The 22,858-nt window shown below is 51.1% G+C and overlaps 1 protein-coding gene across 3 annotated transcripts in view; it reads left to right on the forward strand.

Annotated features, from left to right (window-relative positions):
- Positions 1-20,499, forward strand: part of Kif6 (kinesin family member 6) — a 392,117-nt gene extending 371,618 nt beyond the window's left edge. For 2 of the 3 annotated variants that reach the window (XM_047559644.1, XM_047559646.1), the window contains 5 exons: positions 1,878-1,975; positions 10,547-10,597; positions 11,145-11,234; positions 12,733-12,839; positions 13,115-13,389. In XM_047559644.1, the coding sequence (XP_047415600.1) occupies positions 1,878-1,975; positions 10,547-10,597; positions 11,145-11,234; positions 12,733-12,839; positions 13,115-13,143 (375 nt within the window). In that variant the 3' untranslated portion in view covers positions 13,144-13,389. Of the gene's footprint in view, positions 1-1,877; positions 1,976-10,546; positions 10,598-11,144; positions 11,235-12,732; positions 12,840-13,114; positions 13,390-19,611 lie in introns of those variants that run through there. The other variant, XM_047559645.1, reaches the window with a different exon arrangement.
- Positions 20,500-22,858: the final 2,359 nt, after the last annotated feature.

The raw sequence follows: 22,858 nt of genomic DNA on the forward strand, positions 1-22,858 counted from the left end.
ACCCATCTGATCTTGACTGTTTCAGTTGTTCCTAGTCTTTCATTCAAAATATATCCACAGATAAATTTTTGCATATTTCCTATTCATGCTCCATGAGGGCTCTGTAATATCATAAAGGCTAAAATAACTCACTCGAGGTGTCAGTATATATCCTAGTTTCCACTGTCCTCTGGTAACTCCTCGATTGTGGTACGATGGAAGTGACAAAGTGCACATTGTCACATCACTCGTGTGGCTGGCAGAACCCTACACAATTGCCTCCCAGGCTGATCCCTTCATTTTAAGAACAAGGAGATGGAGAGCCAGAGAAGATATATGTCCAACGACACAGAGCCAAGTAATAACCAGTCCATTACCTAGTGGCCATGTGACAGGACAATAGAGAAGAATATGTGCACAAAATTAAATGCACAGGATAACAAAGAAAACCAATAAGATTGAAATGTAGGTATCAAAACAGTCTAAGAGCAAAGTTATGGTATAACAATATGTACAGCACTTTTAAATGCATTAATATGATCTAGGTGTCTTGTTGTCAATAAAATATTATTAATATGTGCCATAACTTCGAAGTCACGATGAACACATTTCTGCACCAACCATGATGATAAGAGAATATGTGTGATTTCATGGTGGCAATGTCACAGGCCCTGCTAACACCACTTGGCTTATTATAATTGTTAATTTCCTATAAAATTTAGGGAAAATAAAGGCATAACTGGCGCCCATGCACATCCACAGCACCCTGGATTCTGTCTGTGACTCCAGGTTCGGAGCTTTCCTAGGGGTTCAGCATGAATGAGGCCTTCTGCCCCAGCTGGGGCCAAGGGAGCTGAGTCACTAAACAGTGATGAGGGCCATCCAGTGTGACTCAGGAGGTGTCCAAGCAACTGACAGATTCAGATAGGTTACTACTTACATGGACAGTGAGAGCAGTGTAGCCAAGGGTTTTAGCTCCACTTGTCCCCTGTCCCACAGGATGTCACTGCAATATTAGACAATGCCAAATCATGGCAATGGGAACATGGGACAGCCTGTTGCAAGAGAGCCCACTCTCTTCTGCAGCTGAGCAGTTTTTCAGCCTATACTGTAACTATTCTGAGCAGGTGGAGGCAGAAGGGGAGGTGAGGAGAGACTGTTCTGGGGCAACTCCCAGAAAGATGGGAGATCAGCAGGGACTGCCTCGCAGCAGCTTCTCACAAGCTCCGTGCCCTGGGGTGCTGGGCGGATCCTGGCCTTCAGCTCAGCTGGGTGTAAGCCTTGCAAACTCAGGTCCCATGGACACAGCTGTCCCCTACATGAAGGGCTCAGAGGATCTTGAGGACAAGGAGAAGCAAAACCAGGAAGGATTTCTAGAGAACTGTCAGATCACATGTTATACATTATCCTTCTAGCTACAAAAATAATATAGGTTCAATTTGGAAAACTTAGGAGGTACAGAAAACCATAAAGAATAAATCAAAAATGACCCATAAGGAGAGGTACTGGGTAAAGAAACTAACCAAGTTATATTTTCATATAATTTATATATAATATAAATAATGTTTTATAATTATAACAATATAATATATGATGTTATATTGATATATTATGTGCCTATACAAATACTTAACAAAGAATCTCACTATTATGCATAAATTACAACACACTAATAAAAAAGGAAAGAAAAAAGGAAAGAAATTACCCATAAAACTACCATCCAAAGATAATAATTTGGTCCCCAGCATGATGGTCAAAACTATATCTGAATTCATTTTTTGCCACACACTGTGTATACCAAACTTAGTAGCTGGCCCTGCTTGAGAATTTTATCAAGAACATCTTCCCACGCCATTAGATTCAGGCTAACACTATGAAACTCCTTCTTGGACCAATAGGTAAATTCTCCAGCAGCGAATTCACTGGGCCACATCAAGCCCCTTCCCCAGAGCGCTGACTCCCAGCAGGACGGGTCCCAGCTTCTCTCTAACCAGAGGTGAGTGGAGAACCGCCGTCAGCGTGAGAGTACCCAGGAAGGCGCCTACCTCCCCCTTAACCTGTTCCTGCTGCTCTACATGTCTCCTTTGGCTACGTGGTTTTGGAGGATGAATGCTTTTACTGTTTGATGACATACTCAGGCCAGTGACTTTTGAGCTGACTGGAGCATGCACCCCTCAGTCCCTCCCGTGGACAGCCAGTAGCCTACCGCCATGATAGCAAGAGGCAAGAGGTTCAACAGTGCCAGCCCCCGTCCTACCCCAGTGAGAAGGAAGGGTTGGCAGGAGCGGGAGGGAGCACAGCCTGGAAGGGCGGAAGGAACAGAGAGGGGATGCTGGTGGTGGCACAGAAGATAAAGGGCCTTCCAGGGCACAGGGAGGTTGGGGTAAAGACTTTGTCCTAGAGAGGATTCAGGAGGGATGTGGGCTCAGTGCTGTATGAGGGCTGCCCAGAGCCTGTTTCCCTAAATGATGGGATTCTCCAGCAGGCCTGCTTCCCACGCCATGTGCTTGTCTCTTTCCAACCACATGACCCGGCGGTGGAGCCAATGATGCATGTCCCCTGCCGCCCTCCATCCCTCAGACTCAATCTGTCAGGCCAGAGGCCAAGGTAGCGTGAATGGGCGTCCATCACCACCAAGGGGCCATCGAGCACTGAGCTCTCGCATTGGAAATGAGAAATGGAATTTGTCTTAAAGTGGTAGCAGATGGTATCTTTGCTTCAATGTGATGAGACAGGCACTTCACCTCTGTGCCATTCCTCTCAAAAATCCATTGCCTAGTTGAAGCATGAGGAGAACATCAGACAGTTCCCAACTGAGGAACATTCCAGGAAACACCAGTCCAGCGCTTCACAAACTGGCTCGTCAAGAGAATCTGTCAAAGCCAGGAGGAGCCTATGGACACAGGAGGACTATGTGGTGTGGCTCTCCCAGGTGATTCCTAGAGCAGAAAAAGACAGGAGGTCTCAAAATCAAAATAGGAAGGGCTGGGGATGTGGCTCGGTGGCTAAGCACCCTGGGTTCAATCCCCAGTACCAAAAACAAACAAACAAACAAACAAACAAACAAATAAAGACAGTAGGTAAAAACTAGGAAGCTTTCATTGTAATGAAATGAGAAATGTTTGAGGATATAAAAAACCTGATTTAAACATTACATGGTATCGAACACTACACGGTACCCATTAATATGTACAACTTTGAATGTTTTTATGCATTGGTTTAAAATTTTTTAAATATGTATATAAAAAAGATATGGCCAAATATTTTTTAAACTAAGTAAATTCAGAAAAAGTAAGTACTTTAGTTAATAATAATGTATCACCCTGGGCTCGCTGATTGTGGCACGCGTACCCCACTGATATAAAAATATATGGAGGGGCAACCAGGCACTGGGCATGAGGAATGCTTGGCACTGACCTTACCACTCGCCTGGAAATCTAAAATTAATTTTAAAAGCAAAAAAGCATATCTAGAAGACACAAAGTCTGCCAGCGAGGCCCCCACTCCAGGCCGGCACCCCCGGACCCCAATTGTGCCCAGCCCGGCCCGCACCAGCGCTTCTGCTGCATCCTGGCTTCAGAAAACATCTCCTGTGTGCACCCGAAGCCCAGGGTCTGCAGTGGGCACAGTGCTTTTTGCTTGGGTAATTGGGTGTTTTAAATGGTGGTGTAAATTCATGAAAAAAATAATAACTTGGACTTTATTAAACTTTGAAATGCTGCTCTGCAAAAGACGGGGTTAAGAGGATGAAAAGAAGCCGCAGATGCCACAGATGAGAAGAAAATATCTGCAAAACACAGATCTGATAAAGGATTTATATCCAAAATATACAAAGGACTCTTAAATGTTAACAATAAGAAAACAACCCAGCTATAAAATGGGCAAAAGATCTTAACAGCTTCCTTGCCAAAAAGATCTACAGACGGCATGGATGGGTAGTACCGACGAGGCACTCCATGTCCCGTGTCACGAGGCAGTCTCATGGAAGCAGTGAGGCGGCACCAATACTGAGGAGGACGGCTGAAGTCCAAGACACTGACCATGCCTATGCCTAATGCAGTGAGGACGCCGAGCAACGGGACCCCTCGCTCACTGCCGGCGGGAATGCAAAATGACACTGTTGCTCTGCAAGACAGCACGACAGATTCTTGCAAAGCTAAATATAGTTTCACCATACAACCCAGCAATCACACTCCTAGGTATTTACACAGATGAATTAAAAACTTACATCCGTATAAAATTCTGCACACGATTGTTCAGTCATAAAAAAAATGGAATTGTCATTTGCTGGAAAATGGATGGAACTTGAGACCATTATGTTAAGTGAGATAAATCAATCTCAAAGGTCAAGTCACATGTTTTCTCTCATATGTGGACACTAGAGAGGAAAAAGGAAAAGACAGATGGAGGGATTTCATGAACATCAAAAGGGAGAGCAATAGACTGGAGGAGGGGGACCAGGGAGGAGGGCGGAGAGGAGAGAAAGGGGGAATACTGGGGCACAATGATATTGGCCAAATTATATTGTTATAGTGTGTGCACGTACGAATATGTAACCACAAATCCCACCATTATGTACAACTAAATGCACCAACAAAAACTGTGGGAAACCCTAAGATTTCATCTCTCTCCAATTAGAATGGCTATTCAAACAAGCAACAATAGGTGTTGGCGTGGATGTGGGGGAAAAGGCACACTCATACATTGCTGGTGGAGTTGCAAATTGGTGCAGCCACTCTGGAAAGCAGCATGGAGATTCTTCAGAAAACGTGGAATGGACCCACCATTTGACCCAGCTATCCCACTCCTCGGTTTATGCCCAAAGGACTTAAAATAAGTATACTACAGTGACACAGTCACATCAATGTTCATAGCAGTTCAATTCACAATAGGTAGATTGTGGAACCAACCTAGATGCCCTTTAATTGACGAATGGATAAAAAACTGTGGTATATATACACAATGGAATATTACCCAGCCGTAAAGAAGAATAAAATTATGGCATTTGCAGGTAAATGGATGGAGTTGGAGAATATCATGCTAAGTGAAATAAGTCAATCCCAAAAGACCAAAGGTTGAATGTTTTCTCTGATTTGTGGACGCAAACTCACAAAGGGGGGCCAGATAGGAAAGAATAGAGTTACTTTATATTAGGTAGAGGGGAGAGAAGGGAGGCGAAGGGGGACAGGGGAAGGAAGGATAGGAGAGTGAAACAGGCATTATTACGTCATGTACATGTACGACTGCATGACCGATGTGATCCTGCAATATGTATAATCAGAAAAATGAGAGATTACCCTCTATTTATGTATGATCTATCAAATGTATAAATGCATTCATGTACAACTAATTAGAACAAATTTTAAAAAGTGGATGCCACCACATCTTCCAAAAGAATGGATGCACTGAGCTGTACTCAGACAACAAAGTATTATTCAGCAACAAAAAGAGTGACCAGGCTGTGAAAAGACCTGGAGAAAGCTTTCACACAAACTGCTCAGTGAAAGACGGCCATCTAGAAAGGCTCCCCACTGAACGAGCCCATCATATGACACCAGGGAAAGGGCGAACTGTAGACTTGCCAAAAACATCGGGGCTGCACAGACCTGTGGGGAGGAAAGAATGAAGAGACGGAAGCAGGTGCTCCAGGAAGTAAGGCTCTTCTGGAAGATACTCTGTGGGTGGATAAATGGTGTTATGCTTTTGTCAACATCCACAGACCGAGGCAGCACCAAGAGGAAACCTCTATACAAACTGTGGGCTCCACTTAATAATAACCTATCGGCATTGGCTCATCCCTGGGAACAAAGGGGCCACACTAATGCCTGAGGTTAGTGTTGGGGAAAACTGGTGGCAGGTGAGGGATGCTGTATTTTTCTATAAACTTAAAACTTCTCTTAAAAATAATCTATTAGGCTGGGTGTGGTGGTGCACACCCATAATCCCAGCAGCTCTGGAGGTTGAGGCAGGAGGATTGCAAATTCAAAGCCAGTCTCAGCAACTTAGTGAGGCCCTAAACAGCTCAGTGAGACCCTGTCTCTAAATAACATACAAAAACGGGCTGGGGATATAGCACAGTGGTTAAGCATCCCTGGGTTCAATCCCTGATACCAAAAAACAAAACTAGCCTATTAGTTTAAAAAACTGAACAGGCGGTGTAACTAGGCACTGCACGGCTCCAAGCGGGGAGGGGCAGCGGGGCACCGTGTCTGGCACCTGGCCCCCTCGGGCATTCCCTTGTACCCCATGTACCTGCCAACCTCTGTCCCCACCCAGAACCCCTCCCTGAAACCCCAGGCCTCCACAGAACACATCTGAAACCCAGCCTGGAGGACAGTCCCCAGTCATCGTTCTGGTCTGTGAGGATAAGCTCCCCTCCAGCCTGGAGGCTGGGGGCCCCCTCTTATTTCCTCGGCCTCTTTTCTGATCTCACACTCAGCTCCTGGCACTGGAAATATCCTGCTTAACCAATAGGAAGCCCCAGCTCTCTTTTCTCTTTTGCTTCAAAGACAATGAAATCAGGGTGGGCTGAAGGGTCAGGGAAGATTCCAGTGAGCACACTCACCAGAGCCGAGGTCACAATGCTTGCCAAGAGACCCCAAACCTGGGATTCCCAAGGTACACCTCAGATCGCCCACAGGAGCTTTCCCTGTGAGCTTCCCCAAATCCCGCTCTCAGGGCTCCATCCCCAGCCCTCCGATGCTGCTGGAGGGTGCTTAGAGGAGGGCTCTCAGTGGGCCTGGAGCCTTGTCACCTGCGTGGCTGCTGGTGCTCTGCTTGGGGACTGAAACCCTCAGCAGAGAAAATGAGTGTCCTAAACCACATTTAAGACACCATGAGGGGTCAGCTCCCCCAAGTCCCCACCCCCACGGTAGTTTGAATACAGAGACTCATGAGTGGGAAGGTCACACTAGAGAGGAGAAAAGGAAAGTGTCCCTGCTGCAGACGAGAGGGGGACCAGGGCTCGACCTCTGAGGAGGAAACCACCTGCCATTTGTTCAGGTGGTGATAATAAAGAGCCCACGAAGTGCCACCCAGAGCTGAGGCAGGAAGAGACACTGTCCTGGCCTCGTGGCGTCTCTCGGTGAACAGCAGTGGAGGACTCGCTGCCAAAGCTCCTGCCGTCCCCAGCTCTGGCCTTCCTCTCCAGTAATAACATCCACTGTCCTTTACTGAAGGCACTTATGGGCCAGGCACTGAATAAATGTGCAATGTAAGAATCGTTCCCCATTTTATAGTTGAGAAAATTCGGGCTCAGGGAGTTAAATAACTTGCTCAGGGTCACCCAGCCAATTAGCAGAGAGGCCAGGATTTAAAGCCAGGCCTGCCAGAGTCTCGTCGCTATCCTCACTTCTGGCATCAATCTGTTTAGCATTAACGACTGCCCATTAGGGACAGGGGTACAGTGTGTCTAGTAGACCTGTCACTTTCTAGTCCATGTCTTGTAATATTTCACACAAACTAATGTCCTTCCAAGGCCAGGCCCTCCTGCCGGGGACCTCCACTCTTTCAAGGTGTCCACACCAACTGATTTCCCAAAGGGGCCAGGACTTTGCAAGAGCCATCCTGTATTTCCTTAGAAGGTGGAACTGGAAAGTCCAACTCCCTGTCCGGCAGCTCACCATTTCAGCTGAGAAACTGACTTCAGCTCCCTCATTTTACCAGTGAAGAAACCGAGGCCCCCCCAAAAAATGAGATTTTTTTTTAACTCTGTCTTTGAGACAGAGCTACAAATTGAACCCAGACCTTCAAACTCCGCATCTGGTGGCTTGTGTCCCTCGTCCTTCCAGCCCCTCCTCTCCTGCTCTGCCTGCCTGTCCGCCTTCTGCTTTGCTCCTCGCACCTTCTTCCCTCCTTCCATCCCTGCCTTCCTTTCATGCCCCTCTCCTTTCTTCTTCCCCAGCATTTGTCCACTCCCTGTTGGCCACTCTGTACCACTTGTCCGTTTGTCCCTTCTGGGGCCACCTTCGCCTACCACGGTGGAGCAGGACTGAGAGCAGCCCCAGGCTGGGCCTCCTGGCTTCTCCGTGGGAAACCAGCCATGCTGCTCCCTGCTTCCTCGTCACCTGAGTGGGGCCTGCCCTGCTGCTAGGCATTGCTGGATATTCCCTAGCTCTCCCGATTTACCACGACTCCTGGGCGTGCTTGCCAAGAGATCCTGGACCCTGCAGCTGAGCGCCTTGGGTTCCAAGGCATGTATCCGGTTGTCCCTAGCTGCCTGGGAGGAGGTCGGTCACAAAGACCTTCACAGAGGGATGGGCCGCAGCTCTTCCCAGCAGCACGGCCTTGGGCAAGCTGGCTCCCCACTCAGGGACGTCCTCGCCTCATCGGTGAGGCGCACCGGCCCCTCCAGCATTATCATCCCATGAGCCTATAAACATTTGGCACGGGTTAAGAGCTGCTGCGAAGAAAGCAGGAGCCCGGTGACTGTGTTCACCTAAACTCCACGGTGGCTCTTCTCCACGCAAGCACTGAGGCCAGTGGGCTAGTCCTCCCGCCGGCCTCGGAAAGCCAACACCCAGGTCCTGAGAGCTAGTACTAAATGATCTGGCGACCCGAGAGGCCTAAGTATTAGTAATATTGTTTATTAATTCTTAGTAATAATATGATATATTTCCTTTCCAGAAGAGAGATCTTGAGAAATGAATTCAGTGTCAAAGGCTGGCTGGACAGAGGGCAGAGGTCGTCCGAGGGTCACAGAAACTCCCGAGGGTTACAGAAACTGAGCTCTGGCACCCAGGGTTACTCGCGCAGTTTAGAGGCTGGGGAGTCATTCCCTCCGCAGACCCAGGCCACCATCCTGCTGCAGGACATGACTGGCCTCCACGGGGGTGCTGGTTGGCCCCATCTGCCTCAGTGCAATTGCGCCCTTCTGCCCTGCCCGTTGGTCTCTCCTCCTCTTCTACCCACTCCCAGCCCTCAGCAGTTTGACACCTGTCAACTCTCCCTGGAATCTGAAGAAAGACTCCACTGGGAAACCATTGAGCCCCTGAGCCATTCGTGTACCCATGACTTGGTCTTGCAGACTCGATGCAGTTTCCAAAGTGACCTTGGCCGCTGTAACTGAAGCACCTGCAAGATGAAAGGCCCTTTCTCTTTCCCTTCACCAGCCTGGCACCAGAAACCGCTTAGAAGCCCCGAGACTTGGCCACTGTTCTCCAGAGGCAGACGTGCACAGCCTGCCACCTGGGGCTGCCGGAGGACTAGCGGCAGACGCAGCACAGAGGCCCTCCACTGCCCCACGTGCGCCCAGGGAGACTCTAGTCTGCCAGCAAATGAGCACTGGTGGGAGGAGCAGGGACCAGGCTCTGCTTTTCTTCCTATTTGACCCATAGTCCTGAGTCCAGAGTAAGAGCCCCTGCTGCCGGCTGCAGGGGAGAGGGTGGAAGTTTCTCTGCTCACTTGTGGGGCACGCAGGTCACCAGGCCTGCCGAGTGCCGTGGGCTGACCATGCAGGCTCGGTAAAACCAGCTCACCTGTCTCACCTGCCTGACACTCAGCCTGAGCCTCCCCCCTGACAGAGGATGGTGACCATGTGACTTCTTAGGCCTCTTCCAGCTCTGACATTGTCTCTACCAGGACCATTCCAAAGCCAGGAAGAGGTTTCCATCCCTGGGATCTTACCGCACAGGATAGAGTAGGGCCCGTGTCATGAGAGACATAGAATAAACTGGCATCCACCTCGTCCGCTCCCAAGAGGGGCTGCTGATTTCTACTGTCTGCAGCCAGGAATCTAAGGCAAGCCACACACATCACCCAGGGTTACTCACCCAATGTACCTGGTAAACCATCAGATGTGACTCTTACTCCAGGAGCACAGAGCCAGCCAGCAAGGGCCACACAGGGGTGGTCAGTGTGGCCAGGGGTGGTCAGCGTGGAGCCAGCAGTTGAGAGCTCAGGCCTGGGCCTTGCAGACTTGTGATAAGTTCCAGATTCTACCACCTAACGGAATTTCCTTAGCTTCTCTACACCTCAGTTTTTTCATCTATGAAATAAGATGACATACTCCTCTTATCCTTGAGAGGACTGAACGACATGACGTTTTTAGAGCACCCTGCCAAGGCCTGGCTTGTGGACGTATCCGCAATGACAGTGACAATCATCACTGCCTGTTCAACATCCATGGCCAACACATGCTTTGCTACAACAATGAAATCAGTGTTTAAACCACAAGACAGGATTCTTGGCACTTAGCTTAGTTTGTTCAGGCTGTATAACAAAATACCAGAGGCTGGGTGGCTTTTTTTGGGTTTTTTGTTGTTGTTTGGTTTTTGGTTTTTTTGTTTGGTTTTTTTGTTTGGTTTTGATCTGGTTTTTCTGTTTTGTTTTGGTTTGGTGCAGGGAGTGAGTGGTACTGGGGAATGAACCTAGGGATGCTCTATGACTGAGCTACACCTCTGACTCCTTTTATTTTATTTTTTATTTTTGAGACAAAGTCTCACTAAATTGCCAAGTTTGGCCTCAAACTTGTGATCCTCCTGCCTCAGCCTCCCCAGTGGTTAAGATTATAGCTGTGCACCACTGTGCTCAGTTTGTTCGTTTACCAACAAACATTTGTTTTTCACAGTTCTCGAAGCAGGGAAGCCCAAGATCAAGGCACTGGGAGACTTGGTGTCTGGTAAGGGTCCTCATCTTCTTGCTAATCCCTCACATAGTAAAAGGGGCAATGCTTCTGATATTTCTTTTATAAAATCACTAACGCGGGTCCTGAGGGCTCGGGTTATCTGACCTCCCAAAGGCCCCGCCCTAACCCCTGCTCTGGGGCTTGGTCCAACCCCGGGACTCTGGCACAGCAGATTCGGTTCCTGCTGGTCATCAGGTCTGGGTGAGGTTTGAAGGTGGGGCCCTCAAGATGGGATCGGTGTCCTTATGAGGAGGGAAGGAGAGACCAGAGCGCTCTGCCTGATTCTCTCCTTGGATACTCAAGAAGGAGGTGTGCCAGCCAGGAAGGGAGCCCTCAGCAGGACCCAGTGCCCTGGGAGAAAAGGCCCCAGTTTTAAGAATCAGAACATATGCTGCCCAGAGACTCCTTTAAAAACCGTTACCCTGGGGGTGGGACCTCAGCATAGGACATCCAGTCCATAAAAGCCACTAGATAGAAACGACATAAACCCTGCGTCTCTCTTCTACATCTGCTATAACTTGTGCTTTTGTTGTTTTTACAGTGACGTGAATGCCAGGAGAATCCTGCCCCCACCCTGCCCCAGCCGGCGCAGCCAGGAGCACAGCAGCCCCAGGGCCTGGCTGGAAGGCAGGTCCGTGGCCGTCCCCTCCCTCTCCGTGCCTGTGACAGCCCCTGCAGTAGGTGGAGCGGGTCTAAAAGTCACTATTCTGTTCTGCCCACAACCCAGGGAGCCCCTCGCCCAAAGCCACACAGATGGAGCCCAGGGCTGGCCTCTCCCCTGTTCCCTGGGGATCCCCTGGAATCTCTCATACTTTCTGATTCTCAAAACTGGGTCCTTTTCTCCCAGGGCACTGGGTCTTTGTCTCAAGTCCTTGTGGAAAATGTACCTGAAGTAATACAGGAAAGAGGAGCTAGCTGGGGGCAGATCCAGCCAAACCACCGGGCCCTCTGCAGAAGAGCCTGGCTGGGCCATGAGCCTTTTGCTTGGTGGCTGAGCAAAGTTGCTGAGGCTTCTGGCCTGTGAGTGCTGTTGGTGTCCTCGGACTACAGCGCCTGCTCAACCTCCTGCTCACCTGGCAGACTGCTGCCTCCCCCAAGGCTTGCCCAAGGCGGAAGCCCACCCACGGTTATGGCCAGCTGCTCCTGCTGCAGTGCCCCTCACTGGGCGGCAGCTGGAATCCCCAGCCTGAAACCCCTTGTGATCATGAACAAGCCTTGTTAAGGATCCTCCCGCCCTACTAAGGCAGGGGGCCCATCAACTGCTGTGTGGAGTGACAGGCATTAGGCTGAAGAGGGGCACAGCCAGGAGAGTGCGCTGCTCCGACTTTTCTTAGGGGAAAGCCAGAAGGCTGAATGGAGAGAGGAGGGGGGAGGCTGCGGACCTCCCTCCCTTTACAGGGATTCCCTGAAAATCCCACATAACGCTTCTGCTTACAAACCTCACTGCTCACTGGCCACGTAGCCACCAAGGAGACTGGGGAGGCATGATTTTTTTTTTTTTTTTTTTAAGTAGTAACTTAGCTAGATATGTTTTTGTTTTTGTTTTGTTTTGTTTTTGTTGTTGCTGTTGTTGTTGTTTTTAGGACAGACAGGAGATTATTGATCTCAGCCTTGAGGGCAACTAGCTAGACCATGGTTGGGGGTGCATATGTATTGGGGGACATCCTTAAAGATGTCACATCTAAGTTGTGTGCAAAAAGAGACCTGGGTAAAATGAGGTTGGTTTGGAAAAGTCCAGGATGGGGACAGGTGGTGTGGAGGTGAAGGGATGGAGACAGAGGTGGAGAGGGGACAGCTAAAGCGAAGGCCCTAAGGCTGGAGGGAGCTTCACATATTCAAGTAACAGAAAGGTCAGGGTGGCCCCAGGGTAGTTGGGGGTATGCTCAGAACACACACAGGACCTGGTAGGTCACCAAACAGAGTTGGATTTTATTCCAAACGTGATGAGAAGAGTTTTGGCCAGGAGTGTGGTGACCCAACTTGCTTGATGAAAGGACCCAAGGTGGGAGGGAGGGAGAAGGAGGCAGGCTGTCACACAGCATCCTGGTGAGTTAGTCACCAAAAATGGAAGCGCACTGAATGCTGGGTCCCATGTAAGGAGTTGTAAAGTGTGATGTCATTGTCCCCAGCCCCACTGAGCGGCCAGCTTCGTCGGTCCCTCTCACCGGAGACAGCCAGACGGACTCTGACATCCTGGCGTTCCTCAAGGCCAGGCAGAACATTCTGCAGAAGAAGTGTAAGTGCCCCCGGGGCCCAGGACCCCTCTCCACTCACCAGCACTGGGGAAAGCAGGGGGCTCAGTGCACGCCAGGTGAGCGGGCAGCAGGAAGCGTCCTGCAGCAAACCCAGCGCCTGCCACCTCTGCTCCCTGGAGAAAGCCGCCTGGGCAGCGTGAGAAGCGCAGACAGGCCCGTGCCAGGCACACCCAGCCCCCAGGCAGGGTTCTCCCTCCACCAGGCCTTCGGCTCCTTTTACTCTGTCCCCCCAAAGATGGCTTTCTGTCCCGCCCAGCCTTCTCCAAACAGGAAGGAAGGACTTGAGCCCTGGCCTGGCAGCTTGTGAATCCCTGCTAGAACTCTCACTCCCCTGTTGGAGCGTGGTTCTTGCCAACAAGTGTGGACGTAAACACCACTTGAGGACCCAGGCCCGAGGACACTGCATCCATCCTGGAGGAAATATGTGTGGCGTGTCAGACAACAGGAAGACAAGGAGAAGGCCCTTCCTGGCCCTTGTCACTGGCCTGCCCACTTCCTCTTGGCAGCTGACCATCTCCCATTTGCTGCGGACAGGCCACTTCTGCATTCTGATCCCAGGGACAAAACCCAGGGTCCCTTGCCCCACCCTGCATTTAGTCTTAGTCTTATCCCATAATCCAAAGGCTACCAGGCAGGCTTAGCATTGCCTTCCCACGCCAAAAGCTGCCCCACCTTGACAGTATGTGTATGGTCCATTTTGCATTACTGTAGCAAAATACCTGGGACTGGGTTACTTAATAAAGAAAAGAGGTGTATTTTACTTATGGTTCAAGGACACGGCACTTGCATCAGCTGGGCTCTGGTGGACAGCTCCGCTCTGGTGGACAGCTCCGCTCTGGAAGACTTCGTGGTGGACAGGAGTGACAAGGAGGGCTCACACACAAGGCAGAAGGCCAGAGTGATTCAGGAATCAACCCTGTCTTCTAGCAACTCACTCTCTCCAGAACTAGCTGGAGGTCCCCCAGGAACGGCCTCACTCCCTTCTGAGGGCATGCCCCATGACCTAGGTACCTCCCCCTAGGCCCACCTCCAGAGAGTCCCACCTCCCAGGTCACCACACTGAGAACCAGGCCTCCAATCCACAGGCCTGTGCAAACTCCAATCTCAGCAATAGGACATGAAGGACGTGGCTCTGTGACTGACACCTGCTCAGAGGCCAACACAGCCTCTCCATAACTCTCTAGGGTTTGGACAGCAGGAACTTTGCACGTGGACAGAGCGCCACAACAGCAGGACAGCCTTCACCCTCCTCACCAGGAGCAAGAGGCACCTCACTGGGCACCAGCCTGCTTCCTGTTCTCTCTTGGCAAAGAGAGTGGCAGCCTGGCAACACCATCAGGTCTTTTCTGAGGCCCGTGACAGCCCAACACTGCCACCAACTTGCTGTGACATCTTGACCTTCTCTCATCCCCAGTTTCCTTGTCTAAAAAAGAGAAGAAAATTATATTTCATGATCTCCAAAGGCCCCATATGTGCCTACAATACTGTGATGATATGTATTGGGCACTGAACAACAGTGAACAGCCAGTCAATCAACGAACACCATTTATTAGGCACCTCCTGTATGCCAGGTCCTACTGCTAGTGCTCGGGCTACACCAGGGAAGAGACCGAGTCCAGCCCTGGAGAAACCCACATTCTGAGGGTGAAGGAAATAAACAATGAGCACATTAACAGACAGATGAGATTATCTGAGATGGCTGAGAGAGGTAGCGTGGTAGCCAGCAACTCGGAAGCCTGTCTTGAGCCAGGTAGGTGAGAAGGCCTCTCTGGAGAAGAGGACCCTAAACTCATGACTGAATAGTGAGAACGGAGCAGCCATGTGGCACTCGAGAGCCCTCAGTCCACACAGAAGGAGCAGAGGTGGAAAGCCCTGGAGGGAAGGAGGCCTGAGAGGCTGGTGGGCAGGGGAGCCAGAGCAGGGCCAGGGCAGGGGTTCGCATTTTATCCAGGTACTCGGGAGCCCACTGAGGAATTATAACCATGGGAGAGACGTGGTCTGAGAGACGCTTTAGAATGCTTACCCTGGCTGCCATGTAGACCAAGAGTAGACAGTTAAGGCTAGGACTGTAAAGGTGCAGGCGAGGGATGAGAGCCACCAGGAGATTGGACCTGAGATGGAAGGGAAAACAGAAGTCAGGCCATCTCCTGACCTTTCTATCTGGGCAGCCAGGAGGATGGGGCGCCATTTATTGAAATGAGAAAGGCAGGGGGCAGGTCAAAGGGAAGGCTGGAGCAGTGTGCAGTTCTGCTGGGCTACTGGAAGCTTCAGCTGCCATCGACATCCCAGAGGAGACATCGAGTAGGCAGCAGAGCATGCCAGCTCCAGAGAGGACCACGGCTAGAAAAGAAATACGGGAGCCACGAGGTCTTGCTGTGCTGAGAGCAGGAGGCGCGTGGAGTTTCCTCTGAGTGGAGCTGTTCCCATTGTCAGGGAAAGACCCCCGGGGACCCAACACTGAAAGGTGGAGAGGAAGCCGAGATGCTGAGAAGGCACCTCCAGGGCCTGAGCAGGGACAGCAGGTGACGAGTGTGGCCTCAGGAGGCCTGGAGAAGAAGGGGGTCAGAGAAGAGATGGTCGTAGTGTCCACTGGGAGGTGGAGGGAGGAAGGGCAGGTGTTGACCACTGGGCCTTTTGCGTATCAGTCAGTAGTTGTGGGCACTGACATTTTGAGCAGGGACCTGGGTGTGGCGAGGAGAGAATGGAGGGGAGGAAGTTGAGGCGGTGAGCAGAGGCAGCCCCCAGGGAGGTCAGCTGTGCAGAGGACAGAGGGGTAAGGCTGGAGCTAAGGGAGGCAGGAGGCCAGGGGGCGGGCCTTGCTCATTGTAAGTGGCGGCTATGAAGACAGTTTGTATACCTCAAGGAATGGCCCGGTGGGGAGAGGAGCTGGTGGTGGGGGAAGAGGGAACCAGACTTGCTGGAGAAACTTCCTGGAGAAAGCGAGCGGAGGCAACATCCGGGACATCAGCGGAGGAAGGGATCGGCTTCTGGCTCCCTCCGCACAAGAGGCTTACAAGTAAGCAGTCCTTTCCAGTCAAGTTCACATCAGAGCGATGTTGTCCGGCTCTCTTAGAGGAGGAGGTGCAAACCAAGGTCTCGGTCAGGATGGCATCTGCCTGCTGGCTCTGACCCTGACGGTACAGATACTGAGGCCAGGGCACTCTTATCAAAACCTCTGTGGCAACTTACCATTTGTAAATCTTTGAGTCTACTTGATTTCACTTGATGCTCTCAACACCCTATAAGGCATCCAGAGCCGAGGCACGATCCGCCTTTGGATCGTGAGGAAAGGAAGCGTATGAGAAGAGCAACTTGCCCAAGGTAACCCAGCTAGTCAGCGGCCGAGGCAGGGAGCCCAGGTCCTCTGCTCACTCCACTGGGCGACGATGTCTCAAAAGGCCACCGCCACCAAAATGTGCCCACTCAGTTACAGGGCTTTACCTCTCCTCCTGAGGAAAAGAGACCAGGATCCGCGTGGGCGTGACAGGGGGCCCCCCCACCCACTCCATAGCTGGGGAGTTTCAATCTCCAAACAGTAGCCAGGAAGTATTCATCAAAACACACACACACACACACACACACACACACACACACACACACAATCAGGATCCAATTTTTAGTCTTAAAGGGAAAAAATAATAATTCTGGTTTCTAAGTAACAAAGGGGAGATGCCTGGGGCCACAAAGAAAGCCACAGATGGGGTGCGAGGAGCCCCTTTCCCACAGGCAGGACCAAAGGCCATCAGGCGTGACCTCTCCAGACACGCAGCAGATGGCCCAGCATCCACCGCCCAGCGCTTCACAAGTGGCCACTTATCAGGCCCCCTGCCAGCAGCACGCAGACTGGGCTGGGCACCCTCTCAGCCAAAGCAAGCCAGGCCCTGCCCTGGGCCTCTCCTGATTGAGCGTGCAGCGCTGTCACGGCTTCTTCAGCGGCGCTCATTACGGGGAATTTGTGGCTGTCGGCTGGAGCAGGCGCCCAGAGAGGGTGATTTAACATAAGCCTCTCCGCTCTCAGGCTTCACCAAGGGCCCGGATGAATCCACTTGATTTAGGATTCAGGGAAACGCCGCACAGCATTTTAAATCCCTGGCAGGGGCACTGAGGACAGGTATATGTCCCCCGCAGGGGGCGTTAGTCATCCATAGAGTCAAATCTGCCGCTTCCACCTGCCAAGGATGGTTTTTACGTCTGAGGAAATGAGGTTAACCCCTTCCTAGAGGCCCTGTTTTTTATTATTCTTCAATTCCTGAGTTTAGGTGCACTTCTATCCAGAAAGGAACCACGTTGTGACATGAGCCCCTCTCCTCCAGAAGGTGGCAGGAAGAGGCCTGCCAGGAGTCTCCACGTCCTCCAGGGAAACTTCATCTCCTGCCTGGGCCCAGGAGCCCTTGGGAGAGTGAAAGAGCAGGGGACAACGAGGGAAGGAACCTCAATTCAAGGGCCTTTCTACCCTGTTCGACCTTGGGCAGTCACCACCCTGAGCCTCCATCTCCATATCTGTCACATACAGAGTCCACCTGGCCTGGTCTGGGAGCCTCTCCAGAGATAATGGCCACAGGAGTCTCTCAGGAAGTGCCACACTCCAGAGAACTGGCAGGGAGGGAGGCCTCCGTGTGAGATCCGGTCGCATGCCAGGAGTGGGACGTCTTCTTAATGGTATCTCTGCGGCAGAACCGTACTGGGAACACACGGAACGAGGGCTCCGTCGCTTGCTGGGGCTCCCGGAGCTGAAGAACTGGAAATGGAACCTCTGATGTTGTCTTGCGGCCTGTGCGTGCGGGGAACCCGTCCTGGGCCGCTGTGTGCTCCCAGCCCTGTTCTGGAGCACTCCTCACCCGGGCCACTGCTGCAGGCAGGACTGTCTGCTCAGACTCCAGCTCCTTTCCAACCGCAGTGGTAACTCACCCTGGCCCAGTGCTCGTCAGTGGCTCATTGAAAACATCAGCCCTCAGAACAGCTCAGTCACCCAGGCCCCATGGTCCCCAGTTCTGACCCCACCAGTCCTTGGACTAGACACAAAAGCAGTGGTCTCCACCCTGGCTGAGCATGGAACTCACCTGGCCCACCCCTAGAGATCCTGAAACAGCGGGCGTGGTGTGTGGCCTGGGCATCAGGATTTCCAGCAGCTCTCCGGAAGTTCCGTTTTGCCACGGAACTGAGAACCAGAGTCCAGAGTGACTGGAATACACCACCTTCCTCAGCTCTGGTCTGCCTGCTCTCCCTCCCCATCCTAGGATCCCATTAGGATGGGCCCAGATGCCTTAAAAATAAGGACCATCTCTGTTGACGTGCACAGTGAGGCCAGCCTGGGCCTTGCACACAGCAGCAGGCCTGCAGGACCAGGGCCCATGGCCTGGGTTGTTTTCGCTCTCTACCTCCCCACCGCCTCCCACCTTCAGTGGGCCTCTGAGAATCGCAGGCTTTCTTCAGCAATATCAAGCAGACCAAGCCCGCACTCTCCGCTCACTGCCAGGACGCTGTGGCCACACCTGGAAGCTGCACCTGCCTGCTCACCTGTTTCCTGACAGGCCTCACCCCTCCATAACCACTGCAATTTTGTAAAAGCATTTTATTCATTTCTTTACCCAAAGCACTCAGAAATTCCCTTTTGCTCTTATCATATTTGCCAAACTAAGCAGATAAACTGCATGTCACTCACACCAGTTCTCACACTTTGCGTGACAGTAAATCTAAGGATTTTGTTAAAGTACAGATTCTGATCCAGTAAGTCTAGGGTGGAGCCCAAGACCACCTCTCCTAACAAGCTCCCAGGAGATGCCAATGCTTGTGGTCCATGGAGCTTGAGAAGTAAAGAACCATGCTAGCTACCTTGCTGTGTCCAGGTCTCATCTGCTCTGGCCATCGGGAAGTGAGGAATGTGAGGCCTGATGAACTGAGGTGACTTGCCTGAAGTCACAACACGTTAGGGACTGTCCTAGCTGGACCTCAAGGGCCCCAGTTCTCAATCCAGGGAACCCTTCTCCATGACCAGCTACTGAGGTGACAGGATGAGGCCACATGGTCAAAAGGCACCATCTTGAAATAACATAATGTCTGTAGCAAAAAGTAAGGAGGGGCTCTCTCAGAGGATTGGGCAGAAGCATCAGTGAAAACTATGAGGTTAGACAATGAGTGTGGCCCTGTTGTGGTTTGGATATGGGTTGTCCCTCAAAAGCTCCTGCGTTAATGCAGGAATATTCAGAGGCAAATGATTAGATTATAAGAGCGTCACCTAGTTGGTCCATGCTAATTTGAATGGACTAACTGGGTGGTGACCATGGGCAGGTGGGGCGTGGCTAGAGGAGGTGGGTCACTGGGGGCGCCCTGGAAGACTGCCTCCGCCCTGCGGCCCTTCAGCCCTCTCTTGGCTTCCTAGTTGCCATGAGCTGAGTGGTTTCCTCTGCTGGGCCCTTCCCCCATCAGGTGCTGCCTCACCTGGGCCCAGAGCAGTGGAATCACCCCACTGTGGACTGAACCTCTGAAAATATGAGTCAAAATAAACTTTTCCTCTTCTAAGTGGTTCCTGTCAGGAGTTTTGGTCACAGTGACAAAAAGCTGACTAACAGAGTTCCCACTTGGAGATGAAACTTTTGCAAAGGGCATCTTTCTTCAGAGCCTGGGAGTAAACAGGAGCCCTGTGAGGCAGGGCACAGACCCAGGGGGACAGGCCCCAGTACTCTCCTCCCCTTCAATCCTGGGCAGTCAGTGCCCCAGGCACAGCCTAACCAAGAGCATCCTGTCTCCTTCCAGGTCTAGGAAGCAACTGACTTTCTGAGGAGAGTCCAGCCATTTGTGGCTTCAAGAATAAAATGCAAAGTCACAGCCTCTTGCTCATGGCTGGGAGCAACTGGTGAACTTGAACCCAGAGAAGGGAGCTGCGTTTCTTTAAGATGGTGTCCTGGAGGCCGCCAGAGACACTGGGGCTGGGACTGGAGGTGACGTCCTTACTGCAGTTGCTGGAGCTGCCGGCAGGCCAGACAATGCTGGGAACTGCTGGCAGGATGAGGGGTTCAGCTCCCTTTCCTAGTGATGTCTCACATAGATAATGATAAACCTTTGAAATTATGAGATAGTGTCATCATAATGTTGTGGCAAGGGACGCCCACAGTGGTGTGATGTGGGGGGAGAATAATCAGTTTAAATTTTAGCTATTTATCAGCCCACTGCCCTGGCCTGCCCACTAGTTTAGAAGCCCAGGAATGGCCAGGGAGGACTCGAGAGCCCCAGGCAAGGCAGTGGATTGCAGAGCACCTTGATGGCCTCTCTCGGCCTAAACCCTCTACCATCACCCTCATGGCCTGGATGACTTGCAGGCAGTTCCTGAACCAGCTGTTTCTCCAGGGAGACGTCCACCCTCCAGAGTCCCTGGACATTGCAGCACCAGAGAACTGTGACAGCTTTCAAGATCTGAGAGAGGACAGCTGGGTACCACAGGAACTCGGTCTCCACTCACCACTTGGGGCTTTGCAGGATTTGGGCCAAACTCCCCATTCACACAGGGAGAACATGGCTACCCGGGTCTTGTCTCAGTGATCCTGCCCAGCATGCCAGGCACTGGCTCAGTGACAGATCCAGTGGATGGGGCCAGCCCTCAAGGAGACTGAGAGAACTATAACCTGCATTGGGACTTCAACCTAGCTCCAGCTGGGGTGGGGTTGTGGAGGGTGGGAGAGGGGTGGCTTCCTGAATTAAAAGTACCTGTCCAGCGCTCCTAGAGTTTGTCCTCTAAGTATAGGACCTTGTGACCCTGAAGGGAGGCAGAGAGATAATATGGCATAATTGGATTTTTGGGTTTTTTCTGTCTTTTAGAGCTGGGGACAAAGGGTCATGAGAAGGAGATGGACTTATTCCATCTCAAAGCCAGCCAGGCCCATGGAGCCCCTCTAGCCCACAGCCTGGTTCAGATCATTAGGAAACTGAAGCAAAAGGGAGGCGAGTCTTGCTGCTGCACAGCTAGCTAGTGGACTGTGCCCCTCCTCACCACTCCACCCAGAGTGACCCCCATCCCATTGTTTTATTTTCTTCATCACTAACGGACATATTCTCTTTCTTTCTTTACCTATTTTTGAATGGCCTGCCCTCACACTTAGTACTGAAATCCCCAGGACAACTGAAACCTGTTCCTCTTGCTCCTTACTGTGTCCCCAGCACACAGTTGGTGCTCAATAAAAGTCCCTGCATCCACAGGTGGCAGAATCAGAACTCAGCTTGCTCTCAGTCTCCCTCTACTTCCCTCTGACTCAGTGAGTGAGTCCCAATGTGGTAGGGAACGCCTCCTCGTCCTCGTGGTTCTAGGACACACAGTAAGTCCTCAGTGAAGTCTGTGGAACCAGGGGAAGACCAAACAAAGCCCTGACGACATGGTTCTAGAAGGTTCTCCAAGAGTCCATAGTGCACACATGTTGATATACATGCACACACACACACACACACACACACACACACACGCACACTCAGGAATCCTGAGGATGGTGTGAATGGTGTGGAATTTGCCAGCATGCTCTTGAACTGGTACCAGTGTTCCTGGCACGCCTTGGTGCCCTGGCCCTCCAGAGCTGGCTGGAGTCTATTGACTTTAGCTCTCCTGCTGAGATGTTATCTCCCGGATCCAAAGGCCTATTGACAGAGATGTGTGGCACAGCTCCATGCAGGGTGTGAACCAGCCTCCTGGAGCAATCACTAGGCAGGGAGGAAATGGAGAAGAGAGAAAAGCACACAGTCTGGTAATCTGGGGCCACAGGCATCCTGCTAATCGGGTCATATGCAAAGTGTGGATGGCAACTGGTGAGGGAGCTTCCCGCTCCAAACATCACGTTCCTCATCCCTCATCCCTGTTCCTTCCAAGGGGAACTGAGCCTTGGTGTGGACACATGCACCTTCCCTAAGCTCACTGGCCTCTGAATGGGAGGAACAGATGCATTCTGTGACAGGGTGCTCCAGTAGTCCACGGGGGCTCAGGGGTGCCGTGGATAACAAGAAGTCTCTGAGTTCACTCCAGGCCAAAGCGAAGAGTTTTTCAAAATGTTTTTGGAAAGCAGCCTGGTGTGTGACTCCAGCCCAGTCCCAGCTAGAATTCACTAGATTCTACTGTTCCCTGGACAGGATGTCAGGGTGGGGGTACTGGTATCTTTCTCAGTTCTAGCAAACAGGGACTTTTAGAAAGCAGATAGATTCAGATGTTACACTGAATAATGAGTCTCAATTCTTCACCACTTATGATAGAATTTGTATCCAGAGCTTTGTCAGGGCCTCATGGATTAGAGTATACTTCTCTACTTTTAAATTTGAGCCTGACCCTGCCCGGTGATTTTTTTTTTTGACCAATGGTATATTGCATTAAACATGACACAAGCAGAAGAAACTTGAAGCATGTTTGCACAATTAGGCTGATTTCTTTCACTCCTGTGACATCTTGAGATGAACAGATCTTGGGTAGCTGCTGCTCCTTCAGTCTGTACCTTGAAACATGCAGAGAACAAACCTGAACTGTCTCCAGACTGGAACAGAGCTCCCCAGTCAAGCCCAGTCCAGATCAGCTGAATCACAGCTGACCCAAAGACCTATTTTCTTATAAGAATAAATGCTTCTTTAATCATACACTACTGAGACTTAGGTTGGTTTGTTACCAAATATTAATTCTAACAAGAGTCAACTGATACCAATTAAAACCCAGAAATAGTGCATGACTAGAAAGAATGTCTTACTACATAGAAATTCTCACTACAGAGAAAAGCTCAATCTCTTCTCATTGCCTGTTGAAAGGTATCTTAGCATAGGTTTATGTGAAAATGAGTCTAGCACTTGCAACCATGAGGGACTTTGATCCCCAAGAGAAGGGAAGCCAATGAGGTGAGCTGTATGATTGCTCCAACATTCTGCGTGTAGACTGCAACTCTTGAGGGGAAAACTAGGGAAAGCCTAGTGGTTTGCCTGAGTTGAGTCCAGGAAGACTGAAGTGGCCTAAATTTACAAGTACCCAGAGATGAGAAAGAAAAAG

Source organism: Sciurus carolinensis, chromosome 7 (assembly GCF_902686445.1).
Source record: "Sciurus carolinensis chromosome 7, mSciCar1.2, whole genome shotgun sequence".
In the NCBI taxonomy this organism is placed as follows: Eukaryota; Metazoa; Chordata; class Mammalia; order Rodentia; family Sciuridae; genus Sciurus; species Sciurus carolinensis.